The sequence below is a fragment of the Epinephelus lanceolatus genome, chromosome 5, assembly GCF_041903045.1.
Source record: "Epinephelus lanceolatus isolate andai-2023 chromosome 5, ASM4190304v1, whole genome shotgun sequence".
NCBI lineage: Eukaryota > Metazoa > Chordata > Actinopteri > Perciformes > Serranidae > Epinephelus > Epinephelus lanceolatus.
In genome coordinates, this window is record NC_135738.1 from 6,131,033 (window position 1) to 6,151,490 (window position 20,458).

A 20,458-nucleotide genomic window follows, 5' to 3' on the forward strand; every position below is an offset into this window, starting at 1 on the left:
AAATATATCTTAAAGGTCCACTGTGTCAGATTCAGGAGGATTTAGTGTCATCTATCAGTGAGGATTACAGATTACAACCAGCTAAAACTGCTCCTGGTTGGAATTCCCTTAGCGTTCATTGTTCATGAGCTGAGTTTTGTGTTACAAATCGGTGTTTCTCCAATGCAGTTTTGTACGTTGTGGACAGGCTGCTCTTGTAAAGATAAAAGTTATTCACAAAGCATCTTAGCCCTTACGATAGCGATAGCTTCCTAACCTCCTAAGATGATAAAATGTTAGAAGTAGAGAGAAGGACTTTTAAGGGGCTTAATTGTTTTTTAAGCAGAGGAGAAAATGCTGGCAACATGGCAGGGAGAACGTTTGTGGTCAATCTTATTGCGAATATGTTTCCCACTCAAGGCAGTAACACTACAATGCCAGAAATAAAATAATCTAACTCTAAGATAACTGGAAAACTGGAAAAATGCATCAGAGCAGCAGTGATGAGTTGAGTCTGTCTCCACCATCCAACAGCATTGATCACACTAACAATGACAACACTTTCACAGTCAGCAGTTCAGGGGTGTGTCTCTGACAACCAATCACATCTGTTAAAACAATGTGTCACACCTAGCAACAGGGTCGACCACAACTCCTCACTGAGGTCAAAGTTTCTGTCCCTTCCTCGCTCAGAGTTGCTGAACTTTCCTAAATCACTCCTAAGCTCAGACTCCTTACTGACAGTTTTTAGTCTCAGTTAGGAGCTCTCAGTGTGTCTGTGAACACCCTGATGATTTAAACCAAGAAAACTCTGAATAAAGCTGTTTCACTTGAAAAACAAAAGCGTTTTTCTGACGCTCTCCCCTTTACGGAGGAGCTGCTAACTATGGCGGCTGACATGAAAACATGAATGACCTTATCTGGAGCCAGTCAGTGCTTCACAAAGTCAAGGATGCTTCCTTGGTAGGACAGGTTCTTCCAAGTTGGGTCCAAGACTCCTTCCTAGCATTTGGTGAACACACGCTGGAATAGGCCGTTTATGGATCCTTCACTGACTTTGAGAAGCACCAAGTGGTTTTTGTCTGTTCTGGGCTACTGTAGAAACATGGCGCTCTCTGTAGATGGGGACTATATGTAGATATAAACGTGAGGAAAACACAACGGTTCTAATTTTCAGCTGATTATGCACTAAAGAAAACTCACTGATTATATTAGACTCCATTTCTACCAATATATCCCCCTGAATCCTGCACACTGGAGCTTTAATGTAAGAAACACAAATACCACAATATCAAACATGCAATATCCAACATAAATACAAAATGCTTTGTGTAAAGAAATCTGTGGGAAAAAAGGAGAAGCAGAAACAAAACAGCAAATTGTATTAAAAAATCGAATAACTGAAACTCTAATTCAAGTATTCAAAATTAAAAAAACAAAACAAAATGACACTTCTTCCTGTCCCCCGTGTTCTTTGGTAAAATGATCCTCTGACAACAACATCAGCAGCAAGCCGCCATCACAGTTCATAAACCAGCATTTACTGACAGTTTGACACCATCACAAACCACTTCAGGAAACATGACATAAAACCTTGTACAAAGCCGGCAGATGTCTGAGACGTCCTGTGTTCGGTTTACTGACGTGGAGTGAATGAGCTCACAGGTAAACACACACACACACACACATAAACACAGACATGAGAATAAATAACCAAGTATACACTTTAAAAAATGTTTTGTTCCTTTGGCTTTCTCTGCAGTGTCAGTTTCTTTTTTAATAAAATCATAATACAGGTAAACAAACATGTCAGTTCATGCGGAGCGTCCTGGACATGTGCGCTGCTCTCGGCTCTGATAACAGCACAAATCACACCATCTGTGTCCCTTTTAGAAAAATGTCTCCTCACAAATTACAGAGATTGTCCTCTTAGTTCATGTGCATCCTGATTGTTTTTATTTTCCTTTGATTGATTCATTGCATCGCGTCCCCTGCTCATCGTCAGTTCTTCATCAGTGCACTTGGATTAAAGTATGGCTGTCAGAAAATGAGGTAAACATCTCCTTTAACGTGTTCTGCTGACACATCTATCCACCGGAGAGTTGATCCCTTTTCCACCAACACTCTGTGAACAAAAGATAAAACAAAATTACTGCCAATACCACAAATACTACTGCTGCACATGGTGAGGGCAAGATGGTGGAAATTATTATCGTATTATTTTTCTGGATATTGGTGTGAACTACAATGTGGCATATGCATGCAAAATTAAATACACACCAAAAACATTAAAGCAGCTAAAAGGTGTTTTCAACATGTTGTGAAATAGGGCTGCTCCACTCATACAATACCTGCATTTGATCCTTTTCACACCAGGTGTCTGACCCTGAACCGTCCCAGTTCCCCACCAGATCAGCAAACTTTCTGTTGCTGCCCGACGAATGATCAGTTCAATGTCTGCCCGGTTAGCCTGAGCTAACACAGCAGCAGTGCCGGCTAACATCCAACACTGAGCCATTAAACATTCCCAACAAACTCAGTAGTTTAACCCATCAATAAGCGTGAGTTAAAGTTAGCTGCATGATGCTAACAGTTAGCCCTGTCACTGAATGTATGGCAGACTCTCCCAGCTAGTCTGTGGTGTGGTGAAATCAGGTGCAGTGTTTTTTAAAGAGTTCAGCGTGCAGAGATGTCACCAAAATATTTAAAAGAATGGCTACACTACACACTGCTCCATTCATATTGAATAAAGTACGTTATCGTATCACATTAGGGTGCTGGTATAGCGATTTTTCAAACTTACCCAGCCTTATTATAAAACGCTAATTTAAAACTGTTGCCTTTCTAAATGATCTACATGAGCAAACAAGACCATCATAAGATTGGCTTTTTCTGTTACCGCCTGTCCCCGGGTCAGACGCCCTGCGAAATCAGATGAAACAATTTACAGCACGCAGACCGAAAGAGTCCATGTTTACATTTTCCCCAGGCAAAGTTCGACAGTGAATCGTTCGTTGGCCAGTTAACAGGAAGCAAAGGAGATTTTTCTATCGAGAATTTTATATTTGACATTACTTTTGGTAGTTACACTGGATAGTGAGGCGGCATCAGCACAGAGAAAAAGACTGAAGGAATAAAACATCTAAAAGGGACAGTGATAGATCAGCGGGTGAAAACATGACTCATCCTCAGTCGCTCATTCAACAGATGGAAACTTGCAGGGTTTGAAAGGAAAAACTGATTCTGAACTGTCCCTCTGCCTCCTGCACAGGAATGTAATATGTCTGTTTTATTTATAATATACATTGTGAAAATTTGGTTTAAATATATAATCAGATAAGTTGTGTCGCAACAAATTCCTGCACTGGTCAGATAAAGATCTTTTCGACAGTTCAGTTGAAACAGTTCTGCTTTTGTCCACAGGGGGCGCCAAATTCAACACCAAATGAAAGCTCCTTGTAGCTGCGTTAAATAAAATAATCAGACATGAATCTAAGTTCGGGTTGTAAAGGGAATAAAGTCCATACATACAGATGTGTGGGCTCAGTCAAGATGGAGCTGCTCTCTCATTTTGGCTGCGATCTGCTCTCTTTTCTGGCAGTGTTTGTTCAGGTCTTTGACCTCCATCGGCAGCATGCTGTTCCACACCATCAACACGGACTCCTCCTCTGAGAGCAGACACAAACTTTATACCCGACAGCATGACAGCTGTATTCACAAAGTGCGCGACCAACAATGAACCATCTCACTCACCAACATGATGTGTGTCCTGTGGGATCCTTCTGCCCAAAACCAGCACCACATTCTTCCAGTTTAGTGTTTCTGTTCATGAAAAAATGATCTGCGGTCACTATCGACAGGAGACACAGACGCCTGACAGAAAAATGTGTTTAGATGCACCATTTCAACATGTAAATAACAAAGACAGAGAACAGGGGGACAGGAAACATATTGAGTTGAACACGTGGACAAACTGTGAGCAGGACGACAGGTTGTTTCACACATTTTATCACACAACAGCTCCGACACACTCACATGACTCACAACAACAGAGGACAAAAGAAAAACACAGCTGTCGTATTATGAGCTCTTCTTAAGTTGTTTTCATTCATTTTCTGACTCTGACTGTTTCCACTGTATTTAAGATGTGCTTTAACAGGTGTGGAGAAAATTTCAGATCAATATGCACGAGGCAATTTGCTGTCATTTATATAGTTGTGTGAGAAAACACTTACATACTTAGAACTGAACCATTTGATCTGATCCACACACGACTAGCTGTTATCTACAGTAAAAGGTCATTTAACATGTTGATATATTTAAAAGATTAATCTCTGGCTGTGTGACATCGTTCTGTTGTCACTTACAAGTGTAAAATGTGGCTTTATCAGTGCCTTTACATGATCACATTGTGCCCTCCAGACATATATCTGTTGAAACTGCCCCATTGTTTATTAACAATAACATTTTTCTATCACTTTGGGTTTTTTTTTACCTTAAAGTCATGCGAGCACAGGTTATAAGGCCAGTTTTCAATATTATAAATACAAATTTATTTCAGTTCAGCACTAAACTTTGTCACCAAGGAGACATAATCTTGGGCAGTTCACATTCTCACCATCTACCAAAATAATCCAGAACATTCCTCCACAGGGGAGAAACCGTAGGACACACCGATAATGCATGCATGTATGTGCCACGTTCTTTCCTGCATTTCCAACATAGATCGACTTTCTGTTGAGTCTCGCCAATTTGCCTCTGGACTCCTCCTGCCTCCCATATCATCCTCAGATGACCATTGTTTTTTATTTAAGGACATATTTCATACCACTTTGTTGCTTTGTGAAACATTGTCAGCAGTCGTCAGATTTTTATCTTAATACAGTCTCTAATCTGTAGATATTTCCAAAAGTGGCCTCATCCTTCCAAGTTAAATTTTTCCCCTCACCCTATTATATGAAAGAAAATTCCCCCCGTTACCTTTTCTTTACCACTCAGCACAATAGATTGTCTGCCTGCCTACTTTTTTTCAGGATTGTGTCATATGGCAGAATATTTTTGAGTATTATGAGAAAACTTACATTTTTTTATGTACTTCTTGCCAGACTATTCTTGGATAAGATAGAATGGGATTATCCATCCATCCATCCATCCATCCATTTTCTTTTTTTTCCTTTTTTTTTTTAAAGATATTTTTTGGGGCTTTTTAGCCTTTAATGTATAGGACAGACAAGCGTGAAGGGGGAAGAGAGAGAGGGAGTGACATGCAGCAAAGGGCCACAGGCTGGAGTCGAACCCGGGCTGCTGCGGCAACAGCCTTGTACATGGGGCGCCGCTCTACCACTAAGCCACCAGCGCCCCTCATCCATCCATTTTCATCCGCTTATCCGGGGCCAGGTCGTGGGGGCAGCAGGCTAAGCAAAGCACCCCAGACGTCCCTCTCCCCAGCAACACTGTCCAGCTCCTCCTGGGGGACCCCAAGGCGTTCCCAGGCCAGATGAGATATGTAATCCCTCCAGCGTGTTCTGGGTCTGCCCCGGGGCCTCCTACCAGTGGGACATGCCTGGAACACCTCCTGCCCAGGAGCAGAGGCGGTCCTGGCTAGTTTTACGACACCAGCGACAGAGGAAATTACTGGACCTGGAGTCAGACTTCTCTGTCGCTGGTAAGCTGTTATCTTGCACCGCGGAGCACTATGAGCCTCCGCCGTATTCCTGTCTGTGACCCCCGTTCAACCCACAACCGCCAGGATTCGCCTTTCCTTTCTGCTGCTGGTTGAAACGTGATAATAGGGGCACCCCAGCGCCCACTCCACTAACTTGACGTGGAAATGAGAGGTAGTCTAGAAAACTGGCGAGTTTTTTTTTTTTTGGAGGGCGCTTGTGCGCCCTCACATAGATTGCGCCCTGGGCAGTCGCCCACATCGCCCACATTGCCCAAAGCTTCAATAGAAATACTAGGCTATAATACTTCATGTTCTCCCTTCTTTGGCCGGCATGATTTGTCCATATGAATTCTAGATCTTCTTCCATCCCAAAGAAAATGGTTCATCATTTTGTTATATCTTAGTAATAATCATTGTGAAATAGATATTGGTATCATTCGAAGGGTTGGGGGTGATGTACATCCCTTTGTGTTAAATTCAACTGTTTGCAGCATTATGAATGTCTTTAATTCACTAAAATACTTTAAGAAGTTTGCTGCTGTTTCTTTATAAACCAGCAGAAAGAAAATTAAGACATAAAGTTAATCCTAAAGCTGTGGAACAAAGATGCCAATAAGATGATGACTGAGTGCGTGCACAAATAATCTTTTCCCTTAACTTCTCCTGCGGCACCAAAGATTATCACTATCTCATTTAAAACACTAAGCCTTATCCTAATGAGGTGTCATAAGGATCGTATTAGTCAGTGAAATCCCTCTGTATTAACATGTGTTATATAACAGGTGTCAGTGTGGACTCCTGACCCACAGGGGGAGCTGTGTTAGTTTTAACTAAATGTTTTGTCCTTATTAATATTCAACTTCAGGCAACATTATGCCCCAAAATCCAGTGAGGTCACTCAGTGTCAGTGTGAGGTTTCTGTCATGATGACTGTAAGACAGTTTGTGTTCCTCACACACACACACACACACACACACACACACACACACACCATGACAACACACAGCAGTGTCTTGAACACGTGACCTCAGGCTGACATCACAGAGAATAACACTAGATGCATTAATGATTAAATAAATAGAAACAGGTTTAGCACCCACCTATGAGGGCAGAGGCCATGCAGCGGATGGAGCGGCAGCAGGGGCCGATGACCTGCAGCGTCTGGTGTTTGGAGATCTCTAGCAGCAGCAGGTGGCCCCCTCTGGTGCCGATCCAGAGAGTTGCAGCGCTCTGCACCAGCAGGGCCTTCACTCTGGCCCAGGAAGGAGCCGCTTCGGTGGGCAGCTCTGCCTCGCTGCCATGCCTGCCTCTGCAGCCAGAGTCGTGTCTGCAGGACGAGAAGATGGAAAAACACGACTCAGCACACAAAGTCATGTTGTTTAGCATACTTTTATGATCCTGATAGTTTGTGTTAGAAAGATTTTTCTTGCTAAGTGCTGACTGATGTGTCGGTGTCGTTTCTGCTCTGTCAAATGATTGATTAGTCAAACAGTCTTTAACCTTTGAGTTTCTGTTGAAAGTTACAACTCAACTACTTCAGTCTGTTATTTTTTTCATGGCAGGAAACGGATTGTGAAAATGCAAAACACATGACTTCCTGTTCTGTTTAAAACAGGGACTGCAAATGCAAATTAGCTCTAAGCTAAATCAAGCTAAGGTACGGTGCAACATGAAAGATATATGTATTAGGGCCCAACTGATATGGATTTTTTGGGGCCGATGCCAATTCCGATATTATGGAATAAAAAAATCCAATAACCAATATATCGGCCGATTAAATTTTTACGTTTTTCAATTTAAAAAACCCAGAAATACCTGCTTTTGATGGCTTAAATATAGTTCAAACACTCGTTACAAAGATATAAATTGAAGGAAGAACATTTTACTATTTTCAAATACTTTTATTATCAGAAATTGTGTGGAACAAGCAGCATATGAACAATCTGAACACAAAATAAATCAAAAATATGATGTGCAAAAAGGCAGTAAACCTCAGAGAAATAAAATAATCATGCAAAGTCTCTATGAATTAAAACATTCACATGTATGTTCACAGTACCAGAGTTCTTCTTATTATTGACAACTTAACAGAGGTAGGTTATAGTGCAAAAAGTAACACAAGGACATCATTTCTAAGTAAAACACCATATTTCCTGCATTTTATTAGTGATGAAAATATAAGTGTTAACATCGGTGTCAATCGCCGATAAATCGGTCGGGCCTTAATATGTATAAGTACATATGTATGTGTGTGTGTGTGTGTGTGTGTGTGTGTGTGTGTTGTACCTGATGATCTGAGCACAGTCGATGCAGTCCACCATCCTCTCGCTCCTCTTATCCCAAACCTCCACAGTCGTTGTCCCAGCCTTACTCAGGTAAATATATTTATCCACAACCATCCGAGACACACACGCCTCACCCGCCAACGACCGCTGCTGCCTGAGGAGCACACACACACACACACACACACACACACACACACACACACACACACACACACAAAGCTTTACCTTTAAACTCAGGCTTCACTCTAATCAAACCTTAATTATTTTCTACTTTTAAACTTTCTCATCTTGTCAAACATGCAGAGATAACTTTTAGAAAAACTCAGATTTATGATCCACGAGTTTTTGATGAGTATTTTATTGTGCTGTCAGACTGCCTCATTGACACAGGTGTCTCCTTTGTGTGCAGATAGTGCGAGAGCGAGTCCTTTTTTTTTTTTTTTTTACCGCAGTGAAAATGTTGTTTTTGAAATGCTAAATGCCAACAAGTATGGATAAAAATATGCTGTGAATTTTGGAAATGATTCCATCTTTTATCAGTAAATTTTGCCTTCATTTGACAGCTCTCTGGAGGGTTTAGAAATGTTTGGATCACTGGAGTCAGAAAACAATCCAGCTAATTTTACAAATGGTATAACACTGATAGCATCAGTGTAGCCAGACCACGAAATATCAGGTTTGATTTTACTGAACAGACAAAAAAACACAACAAGCTCATACAAACCACAAAAATGTTCAGTTTCCAAACCTGTCTAATAAACTCTGACCTACGAGCTGCCTCTGACCTCTGACCTCTGACTGCCCCACAGGACACAGACTCACTGGAAGATGAGGTTTGGTCTCGTGTCGATGTTCTTGCAGACGTCGTATTCGGCAGTGAAGGAGAGGATCTTGGTCCCGCAGCCGGCCCACACAGACCTGCTGTCCAGAGAATGCATCGACTGACCCAGACACATGACGGGCGTGTTGACGTTTCCCACGGTGAGAGTTTTAACCGGCTGCCCGTTCTCCTGCTGCAGGGACAAGAACGAGAAGAAATGAAGTTCCAAACTGTTGCTGGACGAGGTCGGAGTGACATCTGAGCAAAACCTCAGAGTGCCTTCGAATGAAACAAACACACAAAAATCATCTTTTATGGCTCATTAATTTAATATCTAATATTTACCTTGAGCACAGAGTCCTCATAAACAGTGAGAACTCCATCAGCTGTTCCAACCAGCAGGTAATTCTTTCTTTGGCTGAGGAGAAATGAAAAAGGAGGTTAACTCTCCTCCAGCCTTACATCACTTCGTAGTGATGTTACAGACACTTACGTGTGGCGAGGGTGGACATGGAAGTACAGCGAGGTGACGGCGTCTGTGACACTCTGCAGGTGGTGCCAAGTCGACGGGTCCTGAGTGCTGATGACCACTAAGGAGCCAGACTGGGTGCCTGCCACCAACCAATCACAGGCCTCTGTCGGGATCTGGACGGTCACGAGACACAAGACGGGACTGGTGTCGACTTTCTGGAGGAGTGAAAGAGAAAACTTTTAAACATGAGTCAAACAAAGACATATTTTCATTGTGAAAATAAATGACAGGGCGACACTGAGTCTGTTACAGAGCAGGTTCAACTGGTCCTTAACTGTGGTGTTAAATATGTGAGGAAGCACTGCTTTGTGTGACATGACGACTCTGTAATAACTTTAAATGGCTGTGTGGACTGAACATCCACAGACGGCACCTCAGACCTGCTCACCATCTGTCACGCTGAATGATTTGGAAAAAATAACTAATTGCCGGAGCCCTTCTGTGTGGGGTTTACATGTTCTCCCCGTGTCAGCATTGGTGTTCTCCGGGTGCTCCAGCTTCCTCCCACAGTCCAAGACATGCAGGTTAATTGTGGTTAATAATTTTTCAGTCACAGCAAACATGTTTATGTGTGAGACTCCTTTAGGTGGTTCACTGTGTCTCTGATTCACACTAAACTCCTCAGAGAGATGTTAAAAATTTACATCCTGATCCTCTTCCAGTGAAAGTGAAACATGTTTCATCAGAAGAGGAATTAGACGGTGATCCGCCACGTGTCACCCGATACTTCCTCATATTTACTGAGCCAAACATGACAAAATGAAAGTATGACAAACTGCAGTCTGGGCTGATGCTATTAAGAACTGATTTTAACTTTTAATTACAGCATTAAAGTTTAGTTTTAATACATCCTCTCTGTATATAAATTTAAGGAATAGTGTTTTTAAAGTTTTTTTTTGTTCTGGTATCTTTGTATTTTTACTTTTTCTTTTTAAAATAATAATTTCAAATGCACAAATGGAAATCTGACACATTTTTCTTACTGCAGCTAAAGTTAAAAGTTAAAGTTAAAGTCCCACTGATTGTCACACACCTGAGTGTGTGAAATTTGTTCTCCGCATTTGACCCATTCCCTGAGGGAGCGGTGAGCAGCAGCTGTGCCGTGCTAGGGAATCATGTGGTGATGTAACCCCCCCAATTCCAACCCCTGATACTGAGTGCCAAGCAAGGAGGCAATGGGTCCCATTTTTATAGTCTTTGGTATGACCCGGCTGGGGAGCAGATTACAGCTGCTCTGTAATCTGAGTATCTGTTAATAAAGACAAATCTTTTGCAAAAAAAAAAAAAAAAAAAAAAAGCCCAACCAATAAAAGCGCTCATTTAGTTTTTGTTAAAAATAAATAAAACCAAACTAAAGATGTGAAATGAAGATGACCCTCCATGCTGAGGTGATCAGCAGTGTTGTTAATACCTGTGTGGTGACCCTGCTGGTGTCCAGGTCCACGGCTGTGATGGAGCCCTGCCTGTGGGTGCTGCTGCCTCCACCCAGCCAGGCCGTGTGGCTGCTCGAGGCTCCGTCCCTGCAGCCGGAGCTCACTGTGAAGCACTCAGCGTTGAATATCCGAGGAACCACCAGCTCCCTCATCAGGCACAGCATCTCTCCTGAGTTCAGCCGATCAAACACCTGCACACATCACACAAGACACAAACACTTTATTTTGTTTTAACTGGCTCTGAAATCTCATCAAAGCCTCGGCGTGTTTCTGCACTGCTTCCTGTCACAGTGTGTTTGTCTTCCCAGCACCACCAGGGGGAAATCTTACAAAGCTATGCCTTCTTTGTGCCTCTGCACAGTAAAAACAAAAACACCTTCTCCACAGTGTTCAGGTCCTGACCTGAGCAGACGTGGGTCGACTCTGAGGGCTCTCCCTCAAACAGTCCTTCATCAGAGCCTGGAAGCCCGGCCAGGGTGACACACCGTAATGTTTTACTGGATCTGTGGGCAAGACGGAGAACAGGTGAGGTCATGTTTGAGTGACCTTTGGTGGCAGAAAATTACATACTGTGTATTTAAATATCCTGAAGAATTCAGGTCCATCATCACATTTAAGAAATAAGGACATTTGTTTAAATTAAAAAGTCTGATCTTGTGATGTGTCTCCTAAAATAATTCTCTCAGCACAGCAGCTTTAAAAAGGATCATACACCAGCACAACAGACGTCTGTCAGTCTTACCTGGCAGTTTTCCCTGCACTGCGACCTCATCAAACTCACTGGGGAACTTCATGCCGTCAGAGATGCGCTCACCACAAGTCAGCAGGTCGTAGAGCAGCAGGCCGAACGAGAACACGTCAGCCTGCTGGTTGTAGATCACGTTACCTCGGGCAACCTCAGGGGCTCTGAAACCTGCCACATACACAGATATCAGTATAAAAAGCTGAACAAAATGTCTCCTGCTGAAAAATCTGGTTTGTTATAGGAACCTCAGGTCAGATAGATATAATCAGGATGTATAAAGTCTGAGGAAGCGTCTGACCTGGCGTGCCCTCAGAGCTCCTCACTCCCATGCTGCAGCAGTACTGAGCGATGCCGTAGTCGGTAATCTTGGCGATGATCTCAGAGTCGGTCTTGAGGTTGAACAGGAGGACGTTATGAGGCTTCAGATCCCGATAGATGATCATGGCGGAGTGAAGGTACCTGATCACACAGGTTAAACAGGGACCTGAACATTTTCTTTTCTTCACACAAAATTTGACGCTGACTTTAAGGATCTATCTGGTTTAAAAAAGAAAAGTCTGAATCCTGATGCTAATTTTGATTCATTATCATGACGAGATTTTATGTTCTTACAACACATTTCCCATGATGTTAATGACAACAGGTCTGCACTTGGCTTACCCAAGAATGACACAGTATTGTATCATACTGTAATTAAGACTTTTACCACAGTTTCCAAAACAACTGAAACGTAAAGTCACCCTCCATCTCTCTGTACCTGAGTCCGTCTGCCACCTGCAGAGAGATTCTGTGCTGCAGTTTTCGGTTCAGGCCGCCGTTCTCGTGTTCAAACAATGAGTCCAGTGAACCCCGCAGAGCCAGCTCCATCACCAGCACCTGAGGATACGAGCCGGCTGCCAGCAGACCCACCAAGCTGGGGTGACGGAGGCGACCCAACACCGCCAACTCCTGCAGGAAAACACGACATGAAAAGAAGTGAAGTGATGAGCGATGGAGGCTGAAAACGACAGGTTAGAAAAGAGTGGGGGCCAGAAAAGGCTGCCTGATTTTGTAGACTTGGTCATTTTTACTTGAGTATTGTGTTTCTAACATCAGTAAGTGAGTCAGCTATGAGTTAAATGTTTTCTTTTATGCCTGTTACGTGTTTATCATTATTTCATACTTCATTGTGCTGCAGCCGATGAAGTTGACACCATTAAAAGTCCAGTTATGAACGACATGGATCAAAGATGTCTGGCTATATTTTAATTATCAAAGTACATTTATCCTCATAATTATGGTGCATCTATATTTCAAATACAGTGATTTTTGCAGGAAAACTGAAACGTGCTGCAGTGCATCTGCAGGAATTACAAGAACTGTCTCCAGTGGTTTCAATCCACTCAGGCGGCCACGTAGCAGCTGGAACATGGCTGCCTGGAGGAGATCTGTCCTCTACTGAGTGAACTTTTCTACCTTCAATTTTCAGTAGTTAACAACTTGTAGAGAATCTCCTGCAAACTGTCTAACTTGCAAAATTCGGTAACTCAACCTTCATCAGACAAACAGCAGGCAAATGTTCAGTGGTACCTGTCTGAGGAGTCTGTTGATGTAAAGCTCTGACGCGTGCTTGTTGAATATTTTCACGGCTACTTCTTCGTTTTTGTAGACACTTCGATAGACGGTCCCAAAGCCTCCGTCCCCTGTAAACAAATTAAGATGTATTTATGTGTTTAACTGAATTTTTTAAAGGCATTACCAGAAAAAGAAACTGATACATTTTTGACCTAGAAAGGCAAACGGAGGAAAAAGCATGGAGATCCTTGTCTTGTACATTTTTAAGAAAACTGTCAGTTTTAATAATAAGTTATTTAAAAACAGAAAAAAGTAAATTGTTATTATATGTGGAGCCTGAGGCAGAAGTACCCAGTCTGTTCTCTTTCGACATGTCGACATGCAGCTCTTCACTGTCCAGTATGGTTCCTGCAGGCTGGTCACTCAGCAGCAGGTCAGGAGCGATCTGAGAGATGGGCAGCGTGCAGCTAGGGTCCTCCTTGCTCGGCAGCAAAAAATCTGTGATCGACCATCATGATAATCATTAACACAACAGATATGACAAATCTGGAGCCATGCATGTTGGATGATAGTAGGATCCAAACACGATGTTTTGTACCTGACTTTTACAAATTAAAGGAACATTCTTGAATTGATCCTGAGGAAACAGGTGCTGTTTGTTAGTGTGATTCATGTACCCTTTTCAAAATATGGAAAGAGGTCCTCAAGCAGAATCTTGCTCCACTCCTGGCCGTCCTCAAAGCTGTACTGAGCCCACTTCTTCAGCAGAGCCTCTCCACTGCCGTGCATGTCGGTGTTGAGGAGGCCAGGAAACCATTCCTCCAGCAGGGAGTCAATGTGATCCACCACCTGACCCAGCAGCACACGGCCTGGACGGAAACAGACAAAACAGTCAGCTCATGGTAGAGATATTTTGTGTGATGCAGGACTTTAATTTTTTAGAAACAACGACACCTTTGCGTGAGGAGGGCACGGTCACCCTGACAAAGCTGGAGGGGTTCTCCTCCTCCGGGGCAGCCTCCACCAGACAGTAGGCCTCGGGAGACCAGCTCAGGTACACGCCTCTCCTCCAGTAGATACGGTTGGGCCGCACAGGTTTTTCTGAATAACGCACAGCAAGATTTGTTTTTATCTGCATCTACAGAGTCGCTCCTTTGTTGAAAGAGTGTCTAATGTCAGTTCAATCTACCTCTTCCACAAAGCAAGTAAGAAGAAACCTCCAGCAGGCGGCTGATCTGGCGAGACCAGTAATCCATAGGGAAGTATGGCATCTCGTACAGACGCACAATCACCTCTGAGTTCTCACAGTGCGGCAGCTCGATCACTGGCCTGTGTTTGGACAAACTGTAAAGCAAGAGATGAGTGGAGTGATACGATCTCTCTACAACGACACAATCCAAAAACTCAGACGTCTGTGGCTTCAGATTTTTAAACACATACCTGCTGGGTATCAGCAGCTGGTCCTCGCTGAAGGGCAGAGCGAACAGAAACTTCTCCAGCAGTTTAAAGAACTGCGTCAGGTGACTCTTGGGGAAACATTTAGTCTCAGACAGAAACTTTTCCACCACTGAGCGCTGGACGAGTCCTTTAGGGTGCTCCCAGAAGCCACAGCTCTTTGATGTCAGCTTCTACACAGAGAACAGGCAACACAACACATGCATAGGATTAGCTGATCAATCATTAATGTGGCTAGCAAGGCTAGGAAGCCTGCAGTGTGTGTCATCAACTGTATGCATTTAGATGAATCTACCTGTGAGATGATGTTGCACAGCCACTGTGGGTCGATAAAGTAGAGGTCCTGGAGCTGCAGAGCAGGATCATCAAAGTGCAGTAAAACTCCTTTAATGACAGAAACAGGAGAGAAGAAAAAACAGAGTGGTCAGATATGTTGCTGAGCCTTCAGACAATATTTAAAACATTAAAGTTATCATTAAACGTTAAGTGTGCTGCAGGTTAGCAACATCTACATGTGGATTACTACTTCTCCTCCTCCTCCCAGTGTCTGAGAAACAGACTGCACATGTTAACAAAGTGAAGGCACGGTAAGATTTAGATTCATACAGTCACACTGCTGTTCTCTGCACACTAAAGACCTCAGTTAATATAGTCCTGTTTTTACTGCAGGTTACTGTCATGAAGCACTGATGCTGAGATGAAGGAGAGCTCAGGGATAAGGATGAATTATCACTCTGTATTTAATCAAAACGTCTTCCCCAAACAGTTGAAGGCCTGTGCAGCTCTGACGGCGACTGACCGGCTTCACTGAGGAAATGAACAGCGTGGGGCAGCTCGGCCTCATCCAGCTGCAGCTGACTCTCCTGGATGAGCTGCAGCAGCTCCTGGTGTCTGAGGACGGGGAACTCTGGAGGAACCCTGGTTCTCTCCTGCAGAACGCGGCGCTCCAGCTCCACGTAGCTGTCTGGAATCAGCTGGCCCATCACAGGCTGGCCCTGGATCTGTGGGAGGGGGAGGAGGTGAGGAGAGGAGGAGATGAGGAGGGGAGAGCTGAGGAAAGGAAAGCTTTAATCTGTTATTTTCTCACCTTAAAGCTGGTGACCTCTCTGGCGATGGCTTTGCGCAGCTTGGTCATGGCGTCCGAGTCCTCGCAGACGGAGACCATGTGGTAGTCTCTGATGGCGGGGAAGCCCTGGTGGTTCAGCAGCTCCTCTCTGGTCTTGGTCAGACAGGCCTGAAGCTGCAGCTCGTCGCTCACATCTGTGTGAGTTCCCACCAAGATAACAGGGGACAGAGGAGCTACGGCCTGAAGAAGAGGAGGGAAGGATTTCTATTTATAATATCTGTACATGTGCATAATTTACATTTCAGAGTTTAATATGATTTACAAAACATTTTTATCATTAAATATGGAAACATTTTTATGAGATGCATTTCTTCATCAAACTGGGACTTTATGAGTCTTTGGCTGATGACTGACCTTGATGTTGAAGAGCCAGGGTTTGAGGGCGTCCACCTGACTGGCTCCTTTACTCAGGTTGTAAACCACCAGGTACAGAGCTCTGGACGTCAGGAAGTGAGGGTGAGAGCCGCTGAACTCTTCTCCACCTGTGTGACAAAGAAGCAGGAAGTGAAAGTCAAACCACACCCATACACCTGGACTGTCTACTATGATCTAATTCACTGTTTAACACACATCCCTGCAGCTGCACCTGTTTGAAGGACTGAGCCTCTGAACCACGAGTGACTTTATCTTTTTAAGGTGCTGTGTTTCTTGGCTATTTGTCCCTTCAACAACATCACATTCATTTCTGACTTTATACGTTGGCCAACCTGAGAAGTCCCAGACGTTAAGCACCATCTTCTTCTTGTCCCGTTCTCTGATGGTCCAGTCCCTGACGTCAATACCAACAGCGTTCTGCTTTGAGTTTACTTGGGAGCGCTTCAGCTTCATCAGCTGCTGGATCAGGGTGGTCTTCCCGCTGCCTGCGTTCCCCACCACGATGAGCTTCATCCTGTAGTACGGCACCGCCTTCTTCAGACGCTGCTGCAGGAACCTGACAGAGCAAGGTGAAGAGGTATTCATTATGAGATGATGTAAACTGCATAACTAAGATGTGAGATTACAACAATGTGGTATTCAAAAAGTATTCAACATTAATATCTGTCCCTGACCGGACGATGTCTTTGGTCTTGCTGCCAATGAGTTTGAGGTCCAGCTGGAGTCGAAGGCCGTCCAGCGGCAGGTCCCACAGTCGGCCCAGTTTCCCCATCTCATCAGGGAAGGACCGCAGGTTGGCGTTACGACTCACATCCAAAGAGGTCAGGCCTTCCAACAGGCCGATCTGTGGAGGGATCTGAACAGAGACCATTCATCAGACGAGGCATTCTTTAGTTTCAAACTGATCAGTAACGGCGTCAGGACAAACTCTTAAAGTCTTCTGTACCTCAGTGAGCTTGTTGTCACTCAGGTGGAGTTTCTCCAGTCTGGTCCATTTGTAGATGGGCCCACTCAGGTCCAGGACTTTGATACAGTTCTGACTGAACATCAGCTCTCTGAGGTTGCTGGACTCCCAGAGTCCCGGACCGGGCAGATCAGTGATGCTGTTGGTTCTCATGTCCACTGACCGCAGGCTGGACACAAAGAGAATAAGTGTTTGTAGTATGAGAGGAGGGACACGTGAAATGTTTTTGGTACGGCTGAAATCAACAGTCAATATAAAAACCAGCTGAGCAGCTGTATGTGACTCACTTTGGGAGATGCAGGATGGCCTCAGGAACACATGTGAAGCTGTTGTTTGCTAGTTTTAGTGTTGTGATCTTGGAGGGCAGATGTGACAGAGAACCTGGAGAGGACAGTAAAGACCTTTCTATGTCTTCTCATCACAGAGTATGAATGTCATGAAAAGAATCCTTTCCTGAAACTCAAGATTATACAGATCCATTCTTCAAATAAACCAGCTGGCAGTGTGGAGGATTTAAAGGCATCCATCAGTGAGGACTGCAGATTGCAACCAGCTGAAACTTCTCCTGGTTAGAACTATTTCAGTGTTCATTGTTCATATGTTTTTGAAACTTTGATCCATGCTTACCAGTATTTTGGAGATGGGAATATTTTGGAGATGGGAAGCTTTTGTCCATATGTACATATCTAGTATGGATCCTACCAACTGTTTTATAAATGAGAACCCTGCTGATTTAAACCACTAAAGACTCTGAATAAAGATGTTTTTCCCCCTGATGCGCTCTTTGCAGAAAGAAAACATCAATGTCCCTGTGTCGGACAGCTTTCTTTCACCTCTGCAACATCTCCAGACTCCGCCCATCACTGTCCCAGTCCAGCACTGATCACTGGGTCCACGCATTTGTCACATCTCGTATTGACAGTTCTCTCTGGCCTTCCCACCAAACTCATCAACAGGTTTCAAATCATTCAAAACTCTGCTGCTCAGATCATCACCTGCACCAAATCATTCAACCACATCACCCCCATTCTCCTCCAACTACACTGGCTCCCTGTTCAGTACCGGATTGATTACCCTCCACAGCCCTCCACAACCCAGTCTCCACCTATCTCTCTGACCTCCTCCAGGAGTACACCCCCTTCCGCTCCCCTGACCATCCCCACCTCACGCCTCAGCACCATGGGTGCTTTCAGCTGCACTGCACCCAGGGTGGGGCCTTGGGAGCTGTAAAGGGTGCCTTTTAAATTAAATAAAATCATTATTATTATTATTATCTAGAGTCAGTGTTTGTTTTCGTTCTGGGCTACTGTAGAATCATGGCGGTGCAACATGGTGATCTCCGAGAGGAGGACCTGCTCCCTATGTAGATATAAACAGCTCATTCTGAGGGAACGGAAACACAAGGATGCTTATTTTCAGCTGATTATACACTAAAGAAAACACACTAATTAGATTATATTCCATTTCTTCCAATAGATCGCCCTGAATCCTACACACTGGAGATTTAAATCTTTCAAAATTTAAAGTATGTTTACAGCCATGCCAACAGTCTAATTCTAACTGTCTGGATGATCATCTGTTGCTTAAATATCCTCAGATATCTTGAGCTCACAGAGCTGTGCTTTTGATAGAACAGTTGATACAACTCACTGATTTGGTTCATGGAGGCGCTGAAGGTTTCCAGTTTGGGGCAGCCGGTCAGGAAGTCTGGAGAAATATTCTCCACACTGTTCTTACTCACATCGAGCAGTTTGATCTCAGGCAGACACAGAGGCACACACAGCTCCGTTATATTGTTCCTGAAAAGACAAAGAGGAAACTGTTAAAGATGAACTCTGAAGGATTTTCATAGAAACAAAGTACAGACTCAGACAGCAGTGATCCCTCTCCATCATCACTGTGAGGCGGTGTGTTTATCTGCAGTGACTCTGCCTGGATTTTACTATTTTCTTTCTTATTCTCTGTGTTCGGGATGTTTGTGGGCGTGTCCCCCCGCAGCACTCAAGTGAGGGCAGGGCTTTATTAAAACGCCGTGACCAGGTGCCAGACCACCACCACCAGCAGCAGCATCCAAGACACAGCACCAAAAAATCACAAATATAGTGAAGACGAGAGTCAATCTGGGTTTGACTTTCACTGGCGAGCGTGTTTATGAACAGTAACCAGAAATCCTTTCATCAATTTGCAGTCGGACATATGGATACATGATGTTCTCATAAACTTCATACAGCACATATGGGTACTATGGGATGAGCAGTATCAGTAAGAGTAGTAGTATCGCTAAAATCTTAACAGTACTTATCCCTACTTACTTATTCAGCCTCTCTCTAAAACTCGGTACAGACTAAACTTTGAACAATGTTCGAGCGCTGCTTGCACGCAGATGGATGGTATTTTATGGCGACCTGTCACTGAATCGTTCCGGCAAAGGGGCTAAAATTACCCAGGTGTTGTGTTTCTATCACCGCTGATCAGAGCTGGAGCTGATAAATACCTGTGACTACTGCAGAGTGCATTTGTCACAGAAGTGAACACTGATTGTAACCTCTCATCTCATTAAAAAGCCAGATGTTAGCAGATGTTAGTGGGTTTGTGTCCAGTGGAGACGCTGCTTTAGGCGCAGCGTCATTAATTAAAACCAGTTTGTTTAAAGCAGAAATTTGGAGACATGTTTTAACCTCTGTGTAAGCTGTTAGTCTTTAGGAACACTTTCCCTCATAGGTGCCGTGGTGATGACAGCCTCCTCTGGATGACGTATGCAGCCATGCTGAAGTATAAAAGAACAAACACGTCCTCTGCTCATGTGAGGATTCAAACCAGCAGCCTACCCTTCCAAAAACAGCTCCTCCAGTTGGTCCATGGCGCGGCCCAGCTCCTGAGGGAACGTGGTGATCTTGTTAAAAGACAGGTTGAGCTGGCGCAGTGATGGGCAGGTGACAGCGGGGTCAAAGGTCAGGACGGGACCCACACAGTTACGAGAGACGTTCAGCATGCTCAGTGAGAGCAGAGATAGCAGCTCCACCGGCAGCGACTGCAGCTGGTTCCCCTGCAGGTCCAGCCGGGTCAGACTCTTCAAACTCTGAGCGAAATCACAAACAAATACAATGTCAGTGAAGACGTCTTTAATTATCTGATATCATGTTGATGCAGCACAGAGCAGATGCTACCTGACAGAGAGCTGAGGGGAACTCCAGCAGGTTGTTGTGGCTCAGGTCCAGACGGAGGAGATGACCCAGCTGCTGCTGGACGATGCCGTCGTCCATCAGACAGGACAGAGAGTCCAACTCGTTACCCGACAGGTCCAACAGGCGGATCCTCTCTCGCTCTTTAGGCAGAGCAGCAGAGCTCTCACCTGATCCAAACACTGGGGACGAGATAAACCATTACACACCGTCTGATGGAGAGACGCCATGAGTTTAACAGCTTTTACATCAGTGAAGTGACGTGTGGAGGAGGATGCTTTGAGCCTCTGTTGAAAGATGGACTTTAATAAGACACTGCTGCTCTGATAAACCTCTTAAAAAA

The 20,458-nt window shown here is 44.1% G+C and overlaps 1 protein-coding gene across 1 annotated transcript in view; it reads right to left on the reverse strand.

Moving 5' to 3' along the window:
* Positions 1–1,498: 1,498 nt before the first annotated feature.
* lrrk2 (leucine-rich repeat kinase 2) overlaps positions 1,499–20,458 on the reverse strand; it is a 49,572-nt gene continuing 30,612 nt past the window's right edge. The window contains exons 23-52 of the mRNA XM_033635285.2: positions 20,101–20,297; positions 19,762–20,012; positions 18,584–18,732; positions 17,221–17,314; positions 16,916–17,102; positions 16,644–16,825; positions 16,302–16,525; positions 15,949–16,076; positions 15,556–15,774; positions 15,268–15,469; positions 14,764–14,852; positions 14,454–14,641; positions 14,203–14,357; positions 13,968–14,114; positions 13,691–13,882; positions 13,365–13,511; positions 13,029–13,141; positions 12,217–12,407; positions 11,758–11,918; positions 11,457–11,627; positions 11,117–11,217; positions 10,693–10,905; positions 9,243–9,436; positions 9,095–9,167; positions 8,752–8,942; positions 7,931–8,083; positions 6,745–6,971; positions 3,733–3,801; positions 3,511–3,647; positions 1,499–2,104 (exon numbers count right to left, since the gene is read on the reverse strand). Of these exons, the coding sequence (XP_033491176.2) occupies positions 3,523–3,647; positions 3,733–3,801; positions 6,745–6,971; positions 7,931–8,083; positions 8,752–8,942; positions 9,095–9,167; positions 9,243–9,436; positions 10,693–10,905; positions 11,117–11,217; positions 11,457–11,627; positions 11,758–11,918; positions 12,217–12,407; positions 13,029–13,141; positions 13,365–13,511; positions 13,691–13,882; positions 13,968–14,114; positions 14,203–14,357; positions 14,454–14,641; positions 14,764–14,852; positions 15,268–15,469; positions 15,556–15,774; positions 15,949–16,076; positions 16,302–16,525; positions 16,644–16,825; positions 16,916–17,102; positions 17,221–17,314; positions 18,584–18,732; positions 19,762–20,012; positions 20,101–20,297 (4,733 nt within the window). The 3' untranslated portion in view covers positions 1,499–2,104; positions 3,511–3,522. The remainder of the gene's footprint in view (positions 2,105–3,510; positions 3,648–3,732; positions 3,802–6,744; positions 6,972–7,930; positions 8,084–8,751; positions 8,943–9,094; positions 9,168–9,242; positions 9,437–10,692; positions 10,906–11,116; positions 11,218–11,456; positions 11,628–11,757; positions 11,919–12,216; positions 12,408–13,028; positions 13,142–13,364; positions 13,512–13,690; positions 13,883–13,967; positions 14,115–14,202; positions 14,358–14,453; positions 14,642–14,763; positions 14,853–15,267; positions 15,470–15,555; positions 15,775–15,948; positions 16,077–16,301; positions 16,526–16,643; positions 16,826–16,915; positions 17,103–17,220; positions 17,315–18,583; positions 18,733–19,761; positions 20,013–20,100; positions 20,298–20,458) is intronic.